Raw genomic sequence first — 21,107 nt, 5'->3', positions numbered from 1 at the left:
ATTTAGTAACAATTTTTATCTTCTCTTTTGGGCTAGAGAAAGTGCCATCAATTCAAAAAAGAGATTTAAATATTTTTTCTTCTGAATAGCCTAACAAATGTTTTGGAAACTGAAATTTGAAATGTCTGATGCCTAATAGTGCAGTGTTCTTCAAAGTAGGACATTCTTTGCATGCTTAGCACTGACAATTTCTTCTCTAGTTTCTTTGCCATGAGATACAAGCACTGCTGACTTTTACCACGCAAAGCTTACTGTCGCTGTGGTTCTTTCTGTTTTTTCCCAAATTAGGACAGGTCATTCCTTCAAGATGAAGGACATCTCATTCGTAATTACTTATTCTTTAAGGAAAAAAAAAAAGAAGCATTCCAGATGCAATCAGATGGGAATACTGCTATGCTATCAGGCATATTTGTTAATAAGATAGTAATGTAAGTAGTTAACATAACAGAAGTTGATTTGACCTGGTGATATGCATTTATACAGGGTAAACAAAGCCTGTTATCTGAGATTTTATTTATAAGGATCTGCTCAAGTGATCCGAGACCCCCCCACCACCTTGTTTGCCTGTCCTGCCCTAGACCTCAGCACATAATCTCACTGTACCGCTGCCCTTTTGACATGCCATTGCCCTTTCCATCAGCGTCTATCCAAAAGCATATTTGTCTAAAAAGGAAACAATTAAATTCCAATCTCATACAGAAAACCTTTACTTTTCAAAGAAAACATATGAAAGAAGTCTCAGAGTCGTACATGACAGGCAACCCTCACTAAATAAGAACCATAAGTCATTAAATTGAATTCAGTTACTGCCAAAGTAGACACCAAGTCAACGATCTCTGTATTTTGCCTGTTTATATAAGTAATGTTATATGCCTTGGTTTTTATTTATTATTTTTCTGTTAAATCCTGTAGTAAGAATACATTGTAATATGTGGTAAGTACCATTAACATGCAACAGAAATGACAAGTATGATGGGTAAATTAATACAGAAGTATTTCAGGTGTGGAGTCATCTACTCTCAGTAACAAATTACAGTAGGCTACAGAGACTGAATTCTATGAAGATGACAGACATTGAGGGCATCTTTTGCACTTTTCCAGTGTTGCAGAGGGCTCTCAAGTCACCAGAACAGTCCAACTTGTGGATCAGGCTGTCAGCCCCTCTGTTCCATCCATATTTAAAGCCATTGGAAGTCTTACGGCCTTCATACTGAACAAAGTTACCAGGTGTTTTGTAATGCTTTTGAACCAATGCAATTTGTGTTTAAAGGGCTAATGGTTATTAACAGTTGTTTTATCTTTAATGATTGTCTGGTAAGTAGGTAACAATTGTGCATTTTCTTCCTTAGTTTGTTGTTAAAAAATGAAGATGTTTCTAATTTTACCTGTGGAAGAAGAATGTGGGCTGAGTGGCCACTGATCAGGTAACGCACTTTGTCTTGTATTCCCACCTGAGCTTAAGAGTCTGCAGCACAAAATGAGGCATGAGCCTAGAGGATGTCTGTGGGTCTTCATTGCAATCCACATTCTGAACAGTACCAAGTTGAAAGCCAGTGCAGACAGATTTTATTCCTTTAGCTTTTTTGGCAAAGGCCTGTTTTTATCAGTGAACTTGTGAACATAATTCGTACCTGACAGAACTTGAAACAGTGCAGTTTTGTCATTAATTAAATTTCCCACAGCTACTGTTTAAGATAGAAATGACTGAAATGACATTTCAGAGTATGTGATGTGTCAGTGACATTTCCCTGGATGCCACTTCACCGCAGGTGGAATTCCCAGAGATTATTGCAGCGCTCTTATTGATGTGGCTAGCTGAATCCCAGCTCAGCCTGATTTTTTTGTTAGGCCTCCGAGTATGTGGGCTTGATTGGTTACATACTCACTGTGTTTGAGAAACTCTAGGCAGTGTCTAACTGCTAACAAGGCTTTTTCTGTCTAGCTGGTTTTGTTTTACTAGTGGTGCATCTTGAATCCTTTATAGCTAATGGACTTGTAAGGTATTGTTACTGCTAAGATAGCGACTGTTTCATCTGGTCTGGTTGCCCAACTCAGTACTGAGAAGCGTTCTAACTCTTGGACTGAGAAATCACCAAGCGCTGGTATAAAGGGAAACTCCTGTGACTAACTTCACTAATAGCTTAACTGGCCTTGCCACGTGATGCATAATTTTGCCCTTCAGTGGCTTTCTTTCCAAGACCTGCATAGGCTGAGAAATGTCTGTGTGCGCAGTTTATATCTGTAAGGGTAAAAAGAGGTTCAGTTGCACTTCTGTTTGACAGTTAAAAGGACAAAAAGGACTGTAAATGCTTTCCTGTTTGATATTTAAAGCTAAAACAAATTCAGCTAAGTGAATTAAACAAATTGGTCTTAACAATAAGATTAATATTTTTTTCGAGCTGCCTTACTGATGTCTTAATGGAGATTTTATTATGTAATGTTAAGGATGGCACTGAATTATATATTTCTTTGTTACCATCTATCACCTACAGATTTAATTAACCTACTAGATTCGTGTAGGTTTTTATTCCTCTTACAGAATCAGCTCTTCGCTGAGTTGTTGCTGGCAAAAGAAAAAGTTTGCATGTTCTGACCGACTGAATGTCCCTACAAATAGAAATGCATTTTGCTAGTAATAGCTTCTACGAAACAATACTAAACATTGGTGTAGTACATAAGCCTTTTACCACCCTTGAAAACCCAGCTTGAACCTTGAGCTAGTCATTTACATGATGTTTCCTTGGGATTACCTACATTCTTGTCCACTCTGACCTTGTAATTTTGCTCACAGTTGGAAATGTAATGCAGAGTGACTAAGATAATGTTGTTTACACAGACTTTAAGTGGAGTGACATTATAGTCAAGCAAGTGTCACATCACCCAAAGTGAAGGAAGACTTAATTACCATAATCCTGTGAATACTAAAATTCCTTAGCCATGTGTAGCATAATAATGTAATGCTCTGCATGTTGCATTTAATAATGTGAAGGTACTGTATTAACTCTCTGGAGAGATTCTATAGTCAATGTACATCCTTGGTGCATTCCATCGCTCACAGTATACCATCTTCCATTAAACATGCAGCTTGCCAGGCAAAACAAACATAAAGTGACTGGACTAGCATCTCTGTTAATCTGGTCAGTATTTGGTGCTGAGGTTTTGTACAGGTGATGCAGTCTGTATTTTATTAAATAACAGGAACAGGAAGGATGAGATTGTAATAAAAAACATATTGTGTTAAAATAAAAAACATATTAGCAAACATATTGTTAAATGGACAGAAATGTTAAGTACTGCAAGACTTGAACAACTTTTACCTTAAGTAGTCAAATGAGCCCACCTTTCTGTCAACACTGAATGCAGCAGCTTTATGCATTCAACAGGAATGAGAAGCAAGCTTGTGAATGAGTATGCAATCATAAAAGGCCAATCATGAGCAATTATCATAATCGTTTTATAAAAATTGAGTGATTATTGTTAATACACATTGCTCTTATCCCACTAACGCTTAGTAGTGCACAACGTATTGCATGTCTTAAACACATATTTCCTAAGAATCAGACTACTTAGCGGCTGGAAGGCAAAACCAGCTATGACCAAGCCCATGTACAGTCAGTAGCTGTTTGCCTTTTATTACTTGAGAGCCCAGGGCTCTTCAGAACCTGCCTGGATCACAGTCTTGTTGCCCAGGCTGTACAGTTCTGTGGTCAATGGCTGACAATAGTAGATGGCTTCAAAAGTGCAGATGAATAGTCCATTTTTTCTTGTTACTGTTTGAAAGATGAGTTTGAATTAGCATTTTAAGGAGACTAGCAGGGGGGGATTGTGTGTTCTCATGTAGGAACTGCATTTTTAGATAGCAGTTGGTGTATAGTTTGAAGTTCAGTTTTGATAGGACTGGAAAGCAGTAGGAGTGTACAAGTAAAGATGAAAAAACTGGACGTGAAGTCATGTGGACTACTAGTGTAAGATAGAATATAGACAAGTGGAAGCACTGAAGTATGGACTGTAGAGTTGGTGTTGGTTTGCACTGATGCAAATGCTAGCGCTCTGAGTTTGCCGTTACTTACGCTAGCATGTTGCCTAAGCATACGTGCACTCGCTGCCTCTTGGCTCTCTTATTAGAATATGATGCTTTGGAACTGTCACTTGGATATGTGAAACGGAACTAAAAAGCTGTGGATGGCAGAAGCATCGTTTCATTAAAAACTGCTGTGATGTAAACTAATATTCCAGCCCATGCATTGTTCAGCAAGCATTCTGATCAACAACAGCGCAGATCAGTGCACGGGTGAGTTTTCTTTGCTTCAAGCTGACCATGTTTCCCTTTGAAATAAGGGCCTGGAGCTTTGCCTTGGCACGGTGGAAGCGCAGAAGTGCTGCTGTGCACGGCCATCGAGTGGGCGCGGATGGCTGGTGGCACCTGGGAGTGCAGGCTGCCGGCTGCACTGGGGCTCCTGGAGCACAGAGGCCGCAGCTGCACGGCAGGTGGAAGTGCTCCGGCACTCCCTCTTGTTGAGTCCCCCCAGAGCCACTGAAGGGTTTTAACTTAGTTGGATGTATAATTCTCATTGATTAACAGGAGTTCTGGGAAGGAATACTTTTGTAAAACTGATGATAGGGAGGAGCTGCCTGGGGCAGAGGCTGTCAGATGATCTCCTTTGTGGCTCAGATAGTGCAAATATTACTGAGGAACCAAAAATCCCTTTCCTTTCCCTGAATTCCATGGAGCAGCAGCACTCAAACACAAAACTGTTCAGATTGCTAGAGAGGAATTTTACAGGTCCTGTCTTTTTTGCTATTTCAAATATTTTTGAGTATGCAAACTTAGAATTCTGTTATATGGACCAAAAAGGTCAGGGAATGTTCCTAACATCCAGTCTTGCATTTCAGGATTTCTTAAGCAAGTTTCTTTCTCTAGGGTGCAACAAGTTCTGGCTTCACTTGAGACTTCACTTTCTGCCTTGTTGTTAGGGACTGCAAAGAATGGAAAAGGATCATTTTGGGAACCATGGATGCTCATCATGAAGCTCTGGGGAACGAGTGGTGCTTGTTATTCTGTAAATGCTATCTTGAAACTCGTGCATGCACACAAAGCATGGATGCATACACGTACGCGAGTAGTTCTGTTCAGTTTTAGAGACCACAACCGGGTCTTATCTCAAGTACTCGATAAAGCTTGATGGGAAGTGCAGCATCAGAGGCCAATGAAGTGTCATCGCTTGGGCCCATTTGCAAGAGAAGGGCACAGTATTTTTGCTTCAGCAATCACAGCTGTTTGAAAAGCCCACTTTTAAGAAAAAAGGGAACCTACATGTGTAACGTATTGCTTGGCAGCCACACGTGGGTGGATTGGCCACGTCCTGTGCACAGAGCCTGCACTGGGCCTGTGTGCGGGGCTGCGTTAGCAGCCCTCGAAAATTCCTCCAACTGCAAAACTAATTAGTGAAATTAAGTTGAAAATGCTGTAAACAAGTGAAGTTATTATTCATTCTGCACGGCACTACAAATGTGGGAGGACATGTTAAATGATAAATTAGGCATGAACTGCTTTAATCTGTAAGCTGAACATGCCAGCGAAGGGCCTGCATTTGTAATTAGTGTTTGGGGCCGCAGGAGAGTGGTGCCTCTTTTAGAATGGTGACAGGGAATTGATCAGTTTAGGTTGCTGTGGCAACCAGGAGCCCTGCTTGCATTTGCCGCCATTCTGCTATTATGCCATCCCCGTGTTTAGAAATATATTTATGAACTGTAAAGATAAACTACTCAATAATGCAAAAGAGGCTGCGATGCTCAAATGCCAAAGTGACGGGGCCAAGAGAATGCCTGACTACCCGATAACAAGCTTAAGTGTTCTATGGTTGTCATGACATTTCTTTTACAAAGCAAATGATGTCTGCAGAAAAAATCTTAAAATTAGCCGAAAATGCAAATCTCTTTATGAGGCTGTCACCTCCATAATAACAGACAATAATTGATGATTTATGAGATGCCACCATAGCAACCAACTCCTTCGGCACCCCTTGGCTTATCATGCACAATAGACTTGGGCTCCTGTGAAAAAGTTTCTGATGCGAAGCTCAGGCCTGCTAGCATCGTGCTCCGTTCATTCTTACAAAGGAGATTCACAAGCATTGCGGGGATTTTTACAGCCATCAGACAGTTTAAATGGCTGAAGTATTGTCAGTAAGCACTTAATTTGTGGCTCAAGTGACAGTGGTTTCAATCAAAACCTTTTTGAGCAACTAGATAGTTTTTATTCATTGTTCAAGTTGGAGTGGAGACTGTGACACTGAGTCTGGGCTGTTTAGCTGACTGTTCCATATCTTTAGTGTAATGTTTACGCTTAAAAACATCACTAATATAGATCAGTCTTTTTGGGTTTTCTTGCATATTGGTGTCTTAACTAAACAGAATATTGTCAGATAAATGATGTTTTGTTGGCTTGTAATTTCAGTAACTACAAAAGAAAAGCTTTTGTTTATGAATAATGTGTATTTTGATACCTGATGGTTGGGTACATCTGTGTTCTTCATGAGGAACCAATCCTTTAAAAAAAAACAACTTTTAGTCTTTCCTGCTGTCAATCAGAAAAGACAGTAGAGCTCTACTTATTAGCAAGTTAGGTTCAAGAGAGTTGGGATCTGTAATCTTGTTTAATAGTACTAAGGACCGACAAGTTAACTTTTATCAATTTTTTATTTTCAAAGGCCGTGTTTGCTCTTTTACAGGCAAATTGAGGTATAAAAAGCTTCATACCACAGTTCTGCCTAACTTTGCCACAGGTCTTTTACTTTTGTACCTAAAGGGTTCAATTTAATGCTGAGGGAAGAAAAAAGTGACATTAGCAACTTCTTATTTTTGTCTTCATAGTTCATTCTCCTCCAATCCCTTCATTAAATAGCTTCCCTTTTTTATTTCAGGTCATTAAAATTTGAGGGGAAAAAAAAAAAAAAAAAAAAAAGTAGTTGTAAAAGAAGTCCAGCGATTAGGAGAAAGATTTTTAGACTTAAGATGTTAATTCTCAGCCTACATCCCAAGATTCTTACTGAGACAATGGTTCCAAAAAAGTAATAGAAACTTGTTTGAATTATGAATTCATGATTTTTCCATTCTTTTCTCACTTAGTCACTTGGAGCTCAGTTCCAGAACATGGTTTCTGGTAGAATCTCTCAGTAACTTTGCCTTGTATATAGAGAATAAAGAATAAATAGATGGAAACCCTTCACGTTGTTACTAGTTGTATCTAGGCATTTTTTCCCTTATTCACATTTTGATGTATTTTTCTAGTGTGTAATTTAACTTGTTTCTTGTCATACAGCTTTCTATGAAATAGTTTCCATAGGAGTATTTAAATAGTAATTTTACGTATGTGAGGGGGAAAAAAAGGATATATCCCTAAGTGGTTTTTTTTTTTTTTTTTTTTTTTTCCCCCAGCTTTGTTTTCCTTGCAGCCCTTCCTTCTAACTAAAGAACTTTTTTCTTTGTCAGCCTTTGTTACAAAGCAATAGACAGCAGGGAAAAAAAAAAAAAGCAACAATCAATCACTTCATAGCATCTACATTTTTATGGATAGTTGGGTCTAAATACTGTTAAGAAAATTCAGAGGGTTAAAAGGGAAGTAATAAATGCTGTTATTTACTGAGCACAGTACAAAATGGTTACTTCTGTTGCTGGACAGTTGAAAATAAAAAACAAAGCAGACCTATTCTTCATGTTCTCATGTTGCTCTGGTACTGATGTAGTTTCAGAAGGTATCTTTTGTGTCCCTCTGAAATTGCATGCTGTGCTTAAGGTGTGCTCATTAGCATTTTACAAGCTTGTGTCTAGCAAGTGTAGAAATACAGTAAAAATTTTGCAGTGCATTGACTTGAAGTCCATTTGAAGTTGATAAATACCAGCTGTTCAAATAGAAAATTAAACAAAAGCAACTCAAAACTTACTCAGAAGTAAACAGGTGAACAGTATGTAAGACAAAGCAGTTCCCCAAAGGCATTTTTAGTACATGGTCATTATTTAACTCCTGACTGAAAATAAACAATGCTGACAGAGTGTGTGTTGGGGGGCTATGATATATGAACAGTGTCAGTACTGTAGGCTGATAACCTATAGCTTGACATTCTTATCTATAAACTTTGACAGATACATCAGTTTGTTATTGTCACTTCATTAACTTGCTTCTATGATAGCAAAAGATAATCTTTCTCAAAGTCTAGCTCAGCTAATACTTCACTACCTAAAACATTTGGAGAAGCGTGAAGATTGTTTTCCCCTCCAAAGGAAAATCTTTGAGTTCGTTACATACTGAGGTAGTATTTCACAATATGGAATGGAGTTGTTTGCATATCAGCAACAGACAATAAACTGTTTTCTCATGTTGTTTGTGCCAGGAACGTCTCGTTAGGCTCTCTTAAAAATATATACAGCCAGGGAATGCAGTTGTGGCTGCTTGATCTGAACGCTTGCTTAATAAATTAATATTTTGGTCTTGTGATTTTTAATTGGAAAATAACAGCTGTTCCTACTTGGAACTGTCTACTCTGTCTTCTGGCAGTTTGCAGCGGAGCTGCAGCAAGGACTTCCCAGGGTTTCCTGCTTGTTCTGTTCCACCACTGCTGTCCTGTCGCTGCCACAAGGGTGAGAGGGGATGGAGCTGGTGCTCCAGCAGCATCACAGGATGTACAAAAGCTCTTCTGACTTACTTTTTTAAAACTTCTCTGTTTACTTCACAGTATTAGTGTGAATTATACTACCAAATGAATGTTTTTTTCAAGTTCTCTGAAATGATTCTTTAATACTTGGATCTGAAACTTAATCTGACATCTGTTGCATCACGTCTTGCCAGACTTCAGCTTAAGTCCTTGCCCATCCACGTTATGCTTAATGATGTGTTTTATTTTCAAGACTGCATGGCTATGTCAGCCTTTCAGTGAAGGAGCTATGAAATGACTCTGTAAGTGCTCACACATTCACTCCTTTGGGCAGTGCTGAAGGGCCATAATGCGACACAGGATTCAAGTCTAATAGCAACCTGAACCTTACCTAGCTTTGGGATGCTTGTGTTGTCTCTATGGTGGTTTGAAATATCAGCTGTGTGTCTATCTGTAATTCCTTGAGGTTTTTTCAAACGCAGACTGAATTCCTCAAACTGCTGGAAGTCCGTGGCCAGCATCACCCACAGTTGTCATGCAGATCGTGGAGTGGCCTGACCTGCAGTCTGGGCTGATGGCACCTGTGGCTGTGCTTTCCATTGGTATTGGCTGCAACGAAAATATTTGAGCTGTGACTGTCTACAGAGACCGCCTGAGCGCAGCTTCAGGTGCCTGTTTTCTCCCTGGGCCTGGTTTATTTGTCCCTGCTCACAACCAGGTCTGCGTCTGTTGCTTTCAGGGAGGCATAAGTGATATCAGTGAAAAATCTTTCACTGTAACATTTGACATATCTTCTAAATAGGAGCTAAATGTTCTTATTTTAACCAAATGCAATCTTAGCGTGGCCTAAAAATATAAATTAGTAGAGAAGAAGAGTAGCCTGGTTCACCGGCTGTAATGAAATACGAGGAAGGCAAACTCTTAATTCCATTTTAAGCAGGTAGAATTATGCAGTATGTTGGTAACTGAGCAAAGTAGAATAAGAAAGATGGGGAAAAAAAATACAACAATGGATATTAACATTGTCACGTATTTGTAATCAGTACTTTTTTCTTGTATTTTCCAACAAAGGCTCGGACTCCATCTATATCTCTTGCTGCATCAGTTCTTTCACAGCTGCATTGCAGACATGCTGCCACGCAATTTTTGGTATACCCTTGATGACTTTTACTACTTTATCACGGTGTCAGCTGCATGACAGCAGCAGTGTTCCTGGATCAATATTATATTATGTCATTTTATGCTGTGAAAAAGAGCTGTGTAAAACTTTTAGATTTGTTTCTTTGGAAATGTACTACTGAAACTGAAAAGAGCCTGAAAATAATTGGAAGTAGTAGTGAATGAAAATGAAAAGGTGTGAATGAGAGATGTATAATGGTATAGGAAAATAAGAAGGGGTTCAGTCTTTGAGGTGCAAGGGGAGAAAAGATAATAGTGCTTTGAAATCTTGATTTTACCATAGTGTTTAGAGATCTTTAACACAATGTATGTAAGGTTATTGTACCTCTGAATGCACTGTGCTTTCAGTTAAAGTAATATGCCCAGTCCGTTACCAGTTAATTATGCTAGAAACAGAAAGTTTATCCCTACACAACTATTGGAACTCTCCTATCCATGTTGTTCAGGAGCTGCTCATTCATTGTGCTGTTTTGTTTTTTTCCCTGTACAACTTCTTAACAAATACAACTGGTAATACTAGAGGTGGCTAAGTGTGTTCACTTACCTTATGAAGTTGTTGAAGCATATGCTCAGATATTAAGTTGCTGACATAGTCACAAAGATTTTAAATTAGAATCAGAAGGGAATGGCAAAAAAAAAAAAATTGAATGTTAATACAGATAGCATCAATGGGTCAAGCATTTCATAATACTTGACAAAAATTGAACCAATAAACAACTGGTTGTGACATCCTGAGAGATCTAGACAGGCTCTAGAAGTGGCCCAGGTGAACCTCTTGAGGTTCAACAAATCTGAGTGCAAGGTCTTGCATGTGAGTTGTGGCAGTACCCACTATCGATACAAGCTGGGGATGTATGGATGGAGCACAGCCCTGCTGAAAAGGACCAGGGGCGCTGGTGAATGGCAGGATGGACATGAGCAAGCACTCTGTCTTGACAGCCCAGAAAGCCAACCATATCCTGGGCTGCATCCAAAGCAGTGTCACCAGCAGATTGAGGGAGGGGGATCCTCCCCCTCTGCTCTGGTGATACCTCGTCTGGGGTACTGGTGTCCAGGTGTGGAGTCCTCTCTTCAGGAGAGGTGTGGACCTGTTGGAGTGCATGCAGAGGAGGGCCACCCACTGGTGGAGCAGTAGGTTCGATGTAGAGAAGTTGGATTAGGTGACTTTAGAAGGAAGTTTTTTGCTCAGAGGGTGGTGACGCACTGGAGCAGGTTGCCCAAGGAGGCTGTGGATGCCCCATCCCTGGAGGCATTCAAGGCCAGGCTGGATGGAGCTCTGGGCAGCCTGGTCTGGCGGTTGGTGACTCTGCATGTAGCAGGGGGGTTGAAACTAGATGATCATTGTGGTCCTTTTCAATCCAGGCCATTCTGTGATTCTATGACTTCTAAGGATCCCTTCCAACTCAAACAATTTTATGATTTACAGAGTTAGAAGTAGGTGATTGTTGTTGTTGTTGTGGTTAAAGCTAGTAATAGAAACACGCCAATAGATCAGTTCCAGATTACCTTGAGTGTGTTCTAATCCAGGGAATGCTGGAATATAAATTAAACAGAAAAAACTGTGATGTATGATGATGATGTGTGGTTACAAAAGATAGTTATTCAGGGCATTTATACAGCTAGAATATTACGGTAAAAATGTTTCTGTGAACATTACAGGATACGGCTTTTTCAGAAAACAAAAACAACTGAAAAGGAGCGACATTGCCTTACAAAACATGACGTGCTTTTGCTCGGGGGTCCAGGCTACGAGGGCAAAAAAATGAATATGTCTATTTGCAGTTTAAAGGAGAGAGTAGTTGCAGTAGTAGGATAACATTCTGGGTTTGTATCCAAATACTGCTCTTTGTTTAGATGTGATAAAGGTGAATTCTCAGTAAACTTTTTTTGAAGTCTAGCTACTTAAGCTATAGTCTGTGGGTAGTTTACCTGGTCATTTGCCTTCCCATGTGCAATTCCTATCAGTTGCTGCAGGATTAAGATTTGACCTAAGGATTATAGCACGTGCACAGAATGTAGGGTAAGATTTGGACGAGTACTTCCTGTCTTATTTTCCTCCTTATGTTAGTCAATTTTTTTTAGCTTAAAATATTGCATTACCCTGCTCAGAGTGAGATCTTGGACTGTTTCACTTTGTTACACTAATTACATCCTGTGTTTAAAGTATAGTTTGTAGAAAATATAAAAAGAGGAGATACTCATTTTCATTTTCCCGTCCTATTCCAAGGGCAAGTGAAAAAGGATGATGCTTGTTAACAAAAGAAAGGGTCTGATTTTAAGGGTTGCAAATCAATCCGTGGGATGGGATTTGAAGCGCTGTCAGTGGAAGGAAAGTGTTTATAATAACTAAAATCCCACGTGCTCATAATTGTGCACATAGCATCTAATTATGCCAATTTCCCTGTAGAGAAGAAAGATAATGATTCTGAAACCTTGTTGGTTTTTTTGGTTGTTTTTTTTTTCTTTTTTTTTTTTAAACATGCTTTTATTAAAAAGGAAAAGGAAATCTGGTCTTTGCAGTAGTTTCTACTCTTCCTCGTGTGGGAACTTCAGATAAAATAATGGCTTCCTTTACACGGTTTGTACATCATTACAAGTTGCCGTGCTGCATTCTGTTTCACGCAGGCTTTCTGGAAAGCATGACATTTTCTCAGGATATATTTGGATAACTTCTTGATGTATCTCCCAGAAACTAAGTTGGTGTGCTCTGGAAATGTACACGCTTCCATTTCCCCCCCTTTTCTTCCCCCCCCCCTTGTTTCCCCCCCCCTCTTTTTTTTTCCTTCTTTGCCAGCTAGGAATACATATTCTAGATCTAATTTTCTGTAGAGTTGTTGCATGCATTTGCCAAAGGTTTCCAAATCTAATTTAAGGAAAAATTAATTCCTCAATACTTAGAACAGGAGAACCGATGTTCTCTAAAAAACAGGTATCCGATGAATAATACGTATTGTATTTTATGCAATCTGAAGAGTGGTGTCTCAATTCCTGCTGCTCAGTCCTGTGCAAATTACAATATTCTAGACTTTCATATTCTGCTGAAAACATTGAATTCATGCCATGCTGTTGTTAAAATATTGTTACAGCCTTTTATACAAAATGACCACTCTGCTGACCACAGATTGTAGTGAGACCCATAATAGGTAGCAGGCAGACAGTGAGAAACATGTGTTGTATTTTCAAAATTGGTTTGCAGTGGTCAGCTCCAGTAGAAGGTAGTTCACAAGGAACCACAAACATTTCAATTTTCTCTCTCCAAATGGTAATTTTCGTAATAAAAAGTGAATTTTAATGACCAGGGAAAACTCATTTGAAACAAAGAAAGCCGTCTGTTAGTTTTATTTTGATTGACAAGCGTGCCAGGGATAAACTGTTGGCTGACACCAGAACGTGCCTCATCAGAGCAGTCTACAATGTCCCCAAAGTCAGCCGAAACGTTAAGTAACATAGAGCATCAGGATCTTGGAATGGTTTGAGCGACAGGAAACAAACTGGTTTTTGTTTTTCATTTGGTTTGTTTGTAGGTACAGAAAAGGAATCTGGTGAGTGTTTACATCTTCCCATGACATTTTGCACTAGCAGTGTTGCAAACAGATTACAGAGCAGAATATTAAATAAATACCACAAAAGGAACTCCTGGTTTTCAGTTTCCCCTGTGCTGAATGACAGTAATCCTCTCTGACAAAAGAGGGTTATTGCCATTAGTTAATCCTTTTATGTAGTTCCCTCAACAGCCTGTAACACACGTTGATAAAGACTGGGAAAATGAAAAATGTCAAATTAAGAGACCACTCAGATCATCTTGACCATAAGGGCATTGCAGAAGTAACACAGATCTGGCTATCTGCACCTGCAGAGTATTTAATGTCTGGATCTCAACTGAAATGATGCGTTTGGGCTGCACGATGCACACAGTTGTTAGAATTCCCTGCTGGCTGCTCTTTGTCCGATGAAGTGATGATTTCAGTCACCTTCTGCGTATGCATTGTGTGTATCAGCTTGAATGCAGGAAGGTAACAACATAAAGAAACATGTTTAGGCTATTTCTCATATGCTAAGCCTTTGTGGGGCACGTTAGGGGAAATCTGCAGCGTGTACAAAATCTTAGCTCAACTGTGGGTGTGAAAAAAGAGCTTTGAAGAGCGTTCACATGTTACGTTTTGTCACGTCCTCGCAGTCATACTGAAGTTGTAGGTCATGGGTGAGGCAATTGCTTTTTTAAACTTCTTAGTTTTAAAGAAGCATTCACAGATAGATTGGCAAAGTTGGGGCTTGTTGTGAAGCAGTTAATCAATCTTGAATTAATTTACAGTTATAAAAGGAGAGTTCTTGTCTATTCGGGTGGAAAGCTTGTTTCAGGAGCCTTGTCTTCCACTGCTGCCTTCAACTTGCAGCTAATACTTCATTCAGATGAGTACCATTGCTGTTAATCATCTTCGTTACCATAACGAGAAGGCAGCTGCTTTTTTGATCTACCACTGCTGATTTACAACAATACTTCCCGATAAAGTCACTTCACATGAGGATGCTTTTAAGCATCTCTGCTATGACTGTTATACAGAGAGAGAAGTTCTAATCCCATCTGGTGAGGCTGAGGGTGTTCCTTTGCTTACATTATGACTTTTTAAACTTCATTAAAATTGGAGTGATTTGAAAGTGCTTTCCCTGTTTCAGAGGCTGTGAGAATTTTTTAAAAATGTGCAAATTTGAATGAAGTGTCAGCAGAACAGAAGTGTGAGCTCACTGTTAGTGCAGGAGAGACTCATTTCTCTGTTTCAGTGTATTTCAGTGCTCTTCAAAAGGAAGTACAGGGGTGGCAGGAGAGACTCAGGTATTGGGTTCTCATGTCATTTTTTCATATCCTTATCCATCAGTTCTTCTTTGGTAGCCAATATTTTTCCAACTGATTTTCAATAATCTTAATCTATAAAGAATATTTTTTAAAATAATTGCTTACTGTTCTCAATATAGAAGCTGAACATTAAAAACACATTCAGTTTTGAACATATGTAAATAACCTTTAAGAATATTTGTGAATATTTGGAATGATCATTTCCAAATGGGATGTGTCTTATGGCATCCGGTGTAATGGCATCTGGAGTAATCCACTTGGGAGCTCTTTGGGCTTTCCAGTAGAAGTGTCTCAGCGCTGTTCTTTCGGTTTGCTCTGTTTCCCAAGAAGCGTGCATCTTGGTAAGAGAGGCAGTTCTTTTCTAGTAATCTAACCTATCTAGTGTCAAGCTGCATTTTTTCACAGTACAAGACTTACTTTAATCACTCTTTAAATAAGCCTATACTCAATACCTGTGGCTCATAGTGCTGCTGCTTGGAGTACAGCTAGCCATTTATTTCTAGTCATAGCAATTGAAATCCAATATTTATTCATTTACCACTCAGTAATGTATTTGACAGATGTCTTGAATAACTGAGTGAATTGCTGTCTTTAAACTCATAGCTTTTTTTTTTTTTTTTTTTTTTGAGTTCACAGTAGCTAGGAACTTCTAGGATAATACAGTAGTTATAATAGCTACAGATTAATGTTGTTGAGATGCTGCTTACTGTTGTGGTTATTGCTGCAGTTAGATTAAAAAAACAATAATTCAAATTGATGCTGAATGAACTGTTACTGTGAGTAAGATCAGTAAGTGGAAAAGTCAGCCTCATAGTGCTCCCTTTACAAAGAGAGCTGCTCTGGGAGCTGGGGAGCCATCTGAGGTGCCTGCTTACATCAGTCACTGCGGCCGGTTTGCTGCATAGCGCTCTGAGCAGAAGCCACGTGCCTCTCACTTGTTTGAATGCAGCACAAGTGTCAAGGTGCTGTTCTCCATAAGGTCTGCAGAGTAAACTCAGAGTCTGCACATGGCAAAATCTTAATGGTAATGTAAATTCAGCAGCACGGTCCAGTGTCCAGATAGATGTAGAAGTGTGCTGTGTATTTTATATGAATGCTGTTTGTATCAGAGGTTTAAAGGAGGAGAAAAATGGTATAGCAGAAAACCTTCCAAGTAACTGTGCTACGTTCATGGAAATTACTCTTGTAGGATAGTGAGAGATTGATTGGCTAGGGCTTGTTAGACAGTTGCCTCATAACATTGCACCTACATCTGCTTTCTTTTGGTCGCAGATACTGTGTAGCAAATGAAATATGATTTCTAGTCCTTTTTCTGGCATTTTGTTGCCTGAGTAATACTTGTTTATCTTGAATTATTTGCCTAAACTGTGGATTCATCCCTGCTTTTGACCTTTAGTGTGAGACTTTTCAGATGGGGCAACAACAGGAAGGTGACAGAAGCCCTTCTGTGGGGGAAGATGCAAAATCAGACCTGCAGCTCTGGCATGTCTGAGCTAAGTAAGCACCTGACAGTAAGTAAGGGCTTTTTGTAAGAAGTAGCTCCTGCTGTTCTCTTGATTGCTAAAATTAGAGCTCTCAGGGAGAAGAGCTTTTGTCTTATTACATTTTTTTTTTCTGAAGCATTGTTGCATCCTTCAAGTTATAGAAGACTAAACAGTAAAATGGAGAAAAGCTTTCTGTTTGCTTCCTAGCTTGGGTTTCATTGCAAGCTGAACTGCTGCAAAGTAGCAGACAAAAGTGGCTTTGGAAATAACTGAAAAATGTGATAAATCATGAATTTTGGAATTAGATCAATTAGTGGTGGGAAACTGTGCAGATCAAACAATTTGGATCATCAAACTTTGATTGTTGTTAGGAGCTATGCGTGATGAAGGCCCAGCCCAGCAGTGAGAAACCACTGTCAGCCGCTTTCAGATATTAATATCAGATGTTTAAGTCTGAAAGCTTATGTTTGTCTTTGCAATCATGTTGCGGGCTGCATTTAGCAGGTAGTTTTGCCTTGAGAACAGTTGATTTATCTAAAGAAGAGTGTTTAGTGGAAGTGAGTTACATGACTGCGCCTACAATTGAACTGCAGCTACAGCCTGTGAACAAAGCTTAGTTTTGGTGATAGGTGTAATAATATTAAGCAGTAAGGTCATCAAAAACTTAATAGCATACAATACCAAGAAAAAGTGAAGTTGTGTTAGAATACAGTGCTGAAGTCCTTCAGCAATAGGTAATGTGGGCAACATCAGACTTTTCCTACAGCCATGAAGTATCTTCCTTTCTGTTTCTGCCACTTGAACAGCAGCTGGAGCTGTAATTGGTAGCTGATACAAAGTTCGTAGTTTATTCTGATGAGGTTCTTTTTGGCGCTGTTCTCTTGGCTTGTTGCCACATCCTTTTCTGTGGAGCTCAGATGAGAATATGTTTTCTTAGTTTCTAAGGAAGTGGAGCAGGGACCGTTTCCAGTCAGCTTAAGCAACTCTGCACGTTGCTGTCAAATCATACAGGCTACTGAAATGGGGAGCTTCCAGCGGGCAAGATTTGTCTGCAAACCGTGTTACGTTGCAGTGTGAGTATTGTGGTCATCTCATTTCTGGGATAAAGAAAACAGAAGCATTGCAGAACTGTTTCTTGGAATCACTACATAGCCAGTTGCAGCATTCTGCATGACTTTTTATGCTTGGTAACTAATCACAAAGGAAGTTATCCCCCCCACCCCGACCCTCCTCCCCTGAAAAAAACCCAAACAGCAAAAAAAAACCCAACCCAGTCAAAAAAACCTGCACAAGTCTTAAAATTAGTTTCCTTTTAAAGATAAAAGTAAAAAGTAGTATTAATAGTTTGGTGTCTGTAGACTATGGAAGTCTGTGCACGATATTAAAATGATCAGATTTTGCAAAAATGTGGAGGTCATTTTTGCTCAAATAATGAGTTAAGAACATCAGTGGCTTTTGCCAGGCGTTGGTAGAGACAAACAGAACACACAAAATGGGACTGAGGGTTCCCTTTTCCTTCAGGAAACTGCAGCTGATCTGTTCTCACAGTATTTTGCAGAGATGCAAATAAGTGAGTGCTGATGAAAGAGTACATTTTATTTTCTCACTTCATCTCCTGCCAGAAAAGCTTAATGGTATTTTAGACCTGATATTACACCTCAGAAAAGGGGTAATGCATCTTTAAAAGCTAAACTACATCTTCTTTACTTTTATCAAATTCTCTATAAATCTTTCATGACAGTTTATTTAACAAAGTGTCATTGAAACTGTATAGATGATTGATGTGACCCATGTAAGATCAACATGAAATGTTTGTAAATGTCAGCAAAATGTGACCATCTAGAAGCAAGTAAGGATGGTGTTGCTGGGAAAGTGAAAAACAAACAGAAAATGTTTATCTTATTTTTTACTTTCTGGGATAAAATTACAAATTCATAGAAGAAGTACTATATGATTTTTCTTCGTAGATCATGCCATGAAGGAAGGAAGATCAGAATTTGTCTTGACGTTCTGTGATTTTACTACTGGTTTATTTCACTGTGGAAAATAGCTTCTCCTTCACCTTCATTAAAAACTGCAGTTTCATTTTTCAGAAGAATATTATTAATTTCTTATAAAAAGTAGTAGAAAACTGTCCAGAGTCTGTATTGCTTGTTTCAAACAGCTCCATTCATCAGAAGAAATGGAAACAAGTAGAAGTTCTGCTGACCTGCAGCCACTCAGGATAATGCGAACTGTATGACACCAAATCTAATGGCATGTGTGTATTGTCACCTGCAGTTTCTCGAAGATATTAACCTGTTGAATTCATATCAATGCTACATTTTTTATTTTTGGTCTTATACAAATAGCTTTAAAATACGTGGATTCTTGGATTCTACTGTAACCCTTCTAAAGATGAAATTTTTGGGATCATATTTTTAATATTCTTTATTACAACCAGATATTTTGCTGGAATCCAATGTCTCAAGGAGACTTGTGACTTCTGACGTTTCTGGGATCCTTTCAAATGCAGTGGGGCCTTGCATATGGTAGCTAGTGAGGCTTAGCAGCCTTTTCTCATCCTGTATGAAATTGCAGCTCTCTAGCATCATTATACTTCACACTTCATAGTTCTTCCTGAACTTTGGTGGGTATTTCAACACAGTATTCTGTGTCCTTAGCCAGTTTCCAACAAGAAATTTAATGCTACTTCTAAGAGGAAAAGAGGAGGTACTGCTTACATCAAACTAAAGACTTGAACTCTGGAAGAAAATACTCGTGTACCTTCCCAGAGCGAACAAAGGAAGTAAGAACAGAGGCACCAAGTGAGAGGAGCAGAGAAAAATTACCACGTAGGCAGATTCCATTTTTCGATATACAGCTGGATAAGAAGATCTGCAGTAGTTTAAGTAATTGCTTGAGAAATGGAGCATCTTGATAGAGACAAATTGAAGATGAAAGGCAAATGGGATTTATACAAGCGAATGTTGTCAGTGACCTGTGGAGAGAGGAAACATTACATTCTTAGAAGCGCTTGGTGCATGAGCAGTACTTCTCAAGAACTTCAGGCTTGATTTGAGCAGTGTCCAAATACTGTCTTGTCAGTGACACCTGCTGCTAATAGAGCTTGAGGAAGAGAATGTAAGAATGCAAAATAATGTTACTGTTCCTAGGTCTTTCTGAGCAATCGCATCCCTGTCAGTCCTCATCAGTTTTTTTGAGAGACGTTGCAGAATATTTTTGGTTGGTGGTGTACATTCTAGTGTGTGAGGTTCAGTTCTTAACCTGGTCTGAAATTGCGGGTGTCAAGATGCTACTAAGCCATTTACAGACCTTGTTAGGAGTCAGTCATCGCTGGCTGTACAGTGTATTCAGCACAACAAGGTGAGCACTTGATCTTAACCCCAGAACCCCACATACTGAGTTTCTCTGGAAACAGTGCAGTCACTTCTCTTATACTGAAATGTTTATAAAACAGCCCTGGAGTTCTGCCATCGGATTTGCAGCAGATGCCCATTCTTATTTGTTCTTTATAGCAGGTTTGATCAGCCACCAGAATTTGAAGGAGAAAGTATCACAAACATATACTGGGCACAAGTGTATTTAATGTGCATGCAGTTCTCAGTGTGCTTCTCAGTCTAGAGCAGTGCAATCCACCTAAGATCTTAAGGTCCAGACCAAGTCTTCTACTTCATTCATGACCAACCAAAACAGCTGTAATCCTCATGAGCGATGCTGCTCAATGTGTTCCAGAGGAAGTTCATGAGAGCTGGAGATAAAAATGTTTTTAATCAATAGCCAAGGAAAGTCTGAACCCAAGCCTGATGTTTTTTATAATGTTGTAAAAGTTGCCTCTTTGCCAAGACCTTCCCACAGTAACCAAAGGCAAGGTACAGCAGCTCATAAACATACTGAGAAAGAAGAAAAAAAAATGCAAAGGTGAAAATATAATCTGTTTTGGTTTTAACTTGGACAAAAACCTTTGCAAATAGCTATAATGAGGTGATAAGATACTGCCGTAATAAAAATCTTGTAAATCAGACATGTTTATATTGCTTTTAAATTAAACTAAGGAGACATCAAAGGAAGATGATTGAAAAATTTAATATCTAAAATGGGAGATACAAAATTAATCTGAAGGAGAGAACAAAAATCAAGTACTCTGTGCTAGTGCATTTTCAGATGCCACAGGATGATCTAAGCCTGGCACAGAAGCTGTTGTCAAATCAGCCAATATTGATTGTGATCTGATTGAGGCATTCCTAGCCTTTTGTTGTTGTTGTTGCTTCCTATGAGACATTCAGAGTTTTCAGAAAAAAATTAGAGGCACACTTATCACGTATTGTATATGTGTATATTTGAAATGAATACACTGGGGGACCAGCATTAGCGACTTATAGTGTGCTGCAGCAGTCTCATTACATGTCATTGTGTGGTAAGTGGGGAATCTTTCGCATTTCTGAGGTAATAGCAAGACTGTGCTCTTACAAGAAGGAAGCTTGAGTGTCAGGTAGCGACGTTCAGGTAGCAGCAAGCACTCGGGTTACGATGACCGAATGACCGCAGTGCCCTATTTAGAAAAGCATTGCTTCAGATGCACTTCAGTGATTGTAAGAGATGCTGAATTGCTTGTGGAAGAAGTATTGAAAGTTGGGTGCCATAATTTCATTCAGCATGCAGGTGTGTAAGTGTCTGTGTAAACGTTAAGTGGGAGGAAGGTTACTTAAGTAAATACGTTTGTATCAGATGCGAGTTGTGTGAACTGCAAGAGAAGTGGCCTATCGCAGTTCTTTGTGAAGTGCCTTCGTTTTGAACTAACTTACATTAGAGTAAATTTAGTTTTTCATCTTAATTAACTAGCAATCTAGCATGTGGTCATCATCAAAATACAGTGAGTAAACCCTGAAGCGGGAGGTGAAGAAGTGAGGCATGTGGGTTCATGCTGTTATTAACTGATCG

The 21,107-nt window shown here is 39.1% G+C and overlaps 1 protein-coding gene across 4 annotated transcripts in view; it reads left to right on the top strand.

Moving 5' to 3' along the window:
* The window catches only part of DACH2 (dachshund family transcription factor 2), a 263,656-nt gene that overhangs the window by 81,562 nt on the left and 160,987 nt on the right, over nucleotides 1–21,107 (top strand). For 3 of the 4 annotated variants that reach the window (XM_048959136.1, XM_048959135.1, XM_048959138.1), the window contains exon 2: nucleotides 1,350–1,424. The exons of the other annotated variant lie outside the window; for it this stretch is intronic. In XM_048959136.1, the coding sequence (XP_048815093.1) occupies nucleotides 1,350–1,424 (75 nt within the window). The remainder of the gene's footprint in view (nucleotides 1–1,349; nucleotides 1,425–21,107) is intronic. 4 annotated transcript variants of the gene reach the window in all.

This window comes from Lagopus muta, chromosome 13 (genome assembly GCF_023343835.1).
Source record: "Lagopus muta isolate bLagMut1 chromosome 13, bLagMut1 primary, whole genome shotgun sequence".
NCBI classification, from domain to species: Eukaryota; Metazoa; Chordata; class Aves; order Galliformes; family Phasianidae; genus Lagopus; species Lagopus muta.
This window is presented reverse-complemented; position numbering and strand designations above follow the sequence as displayed.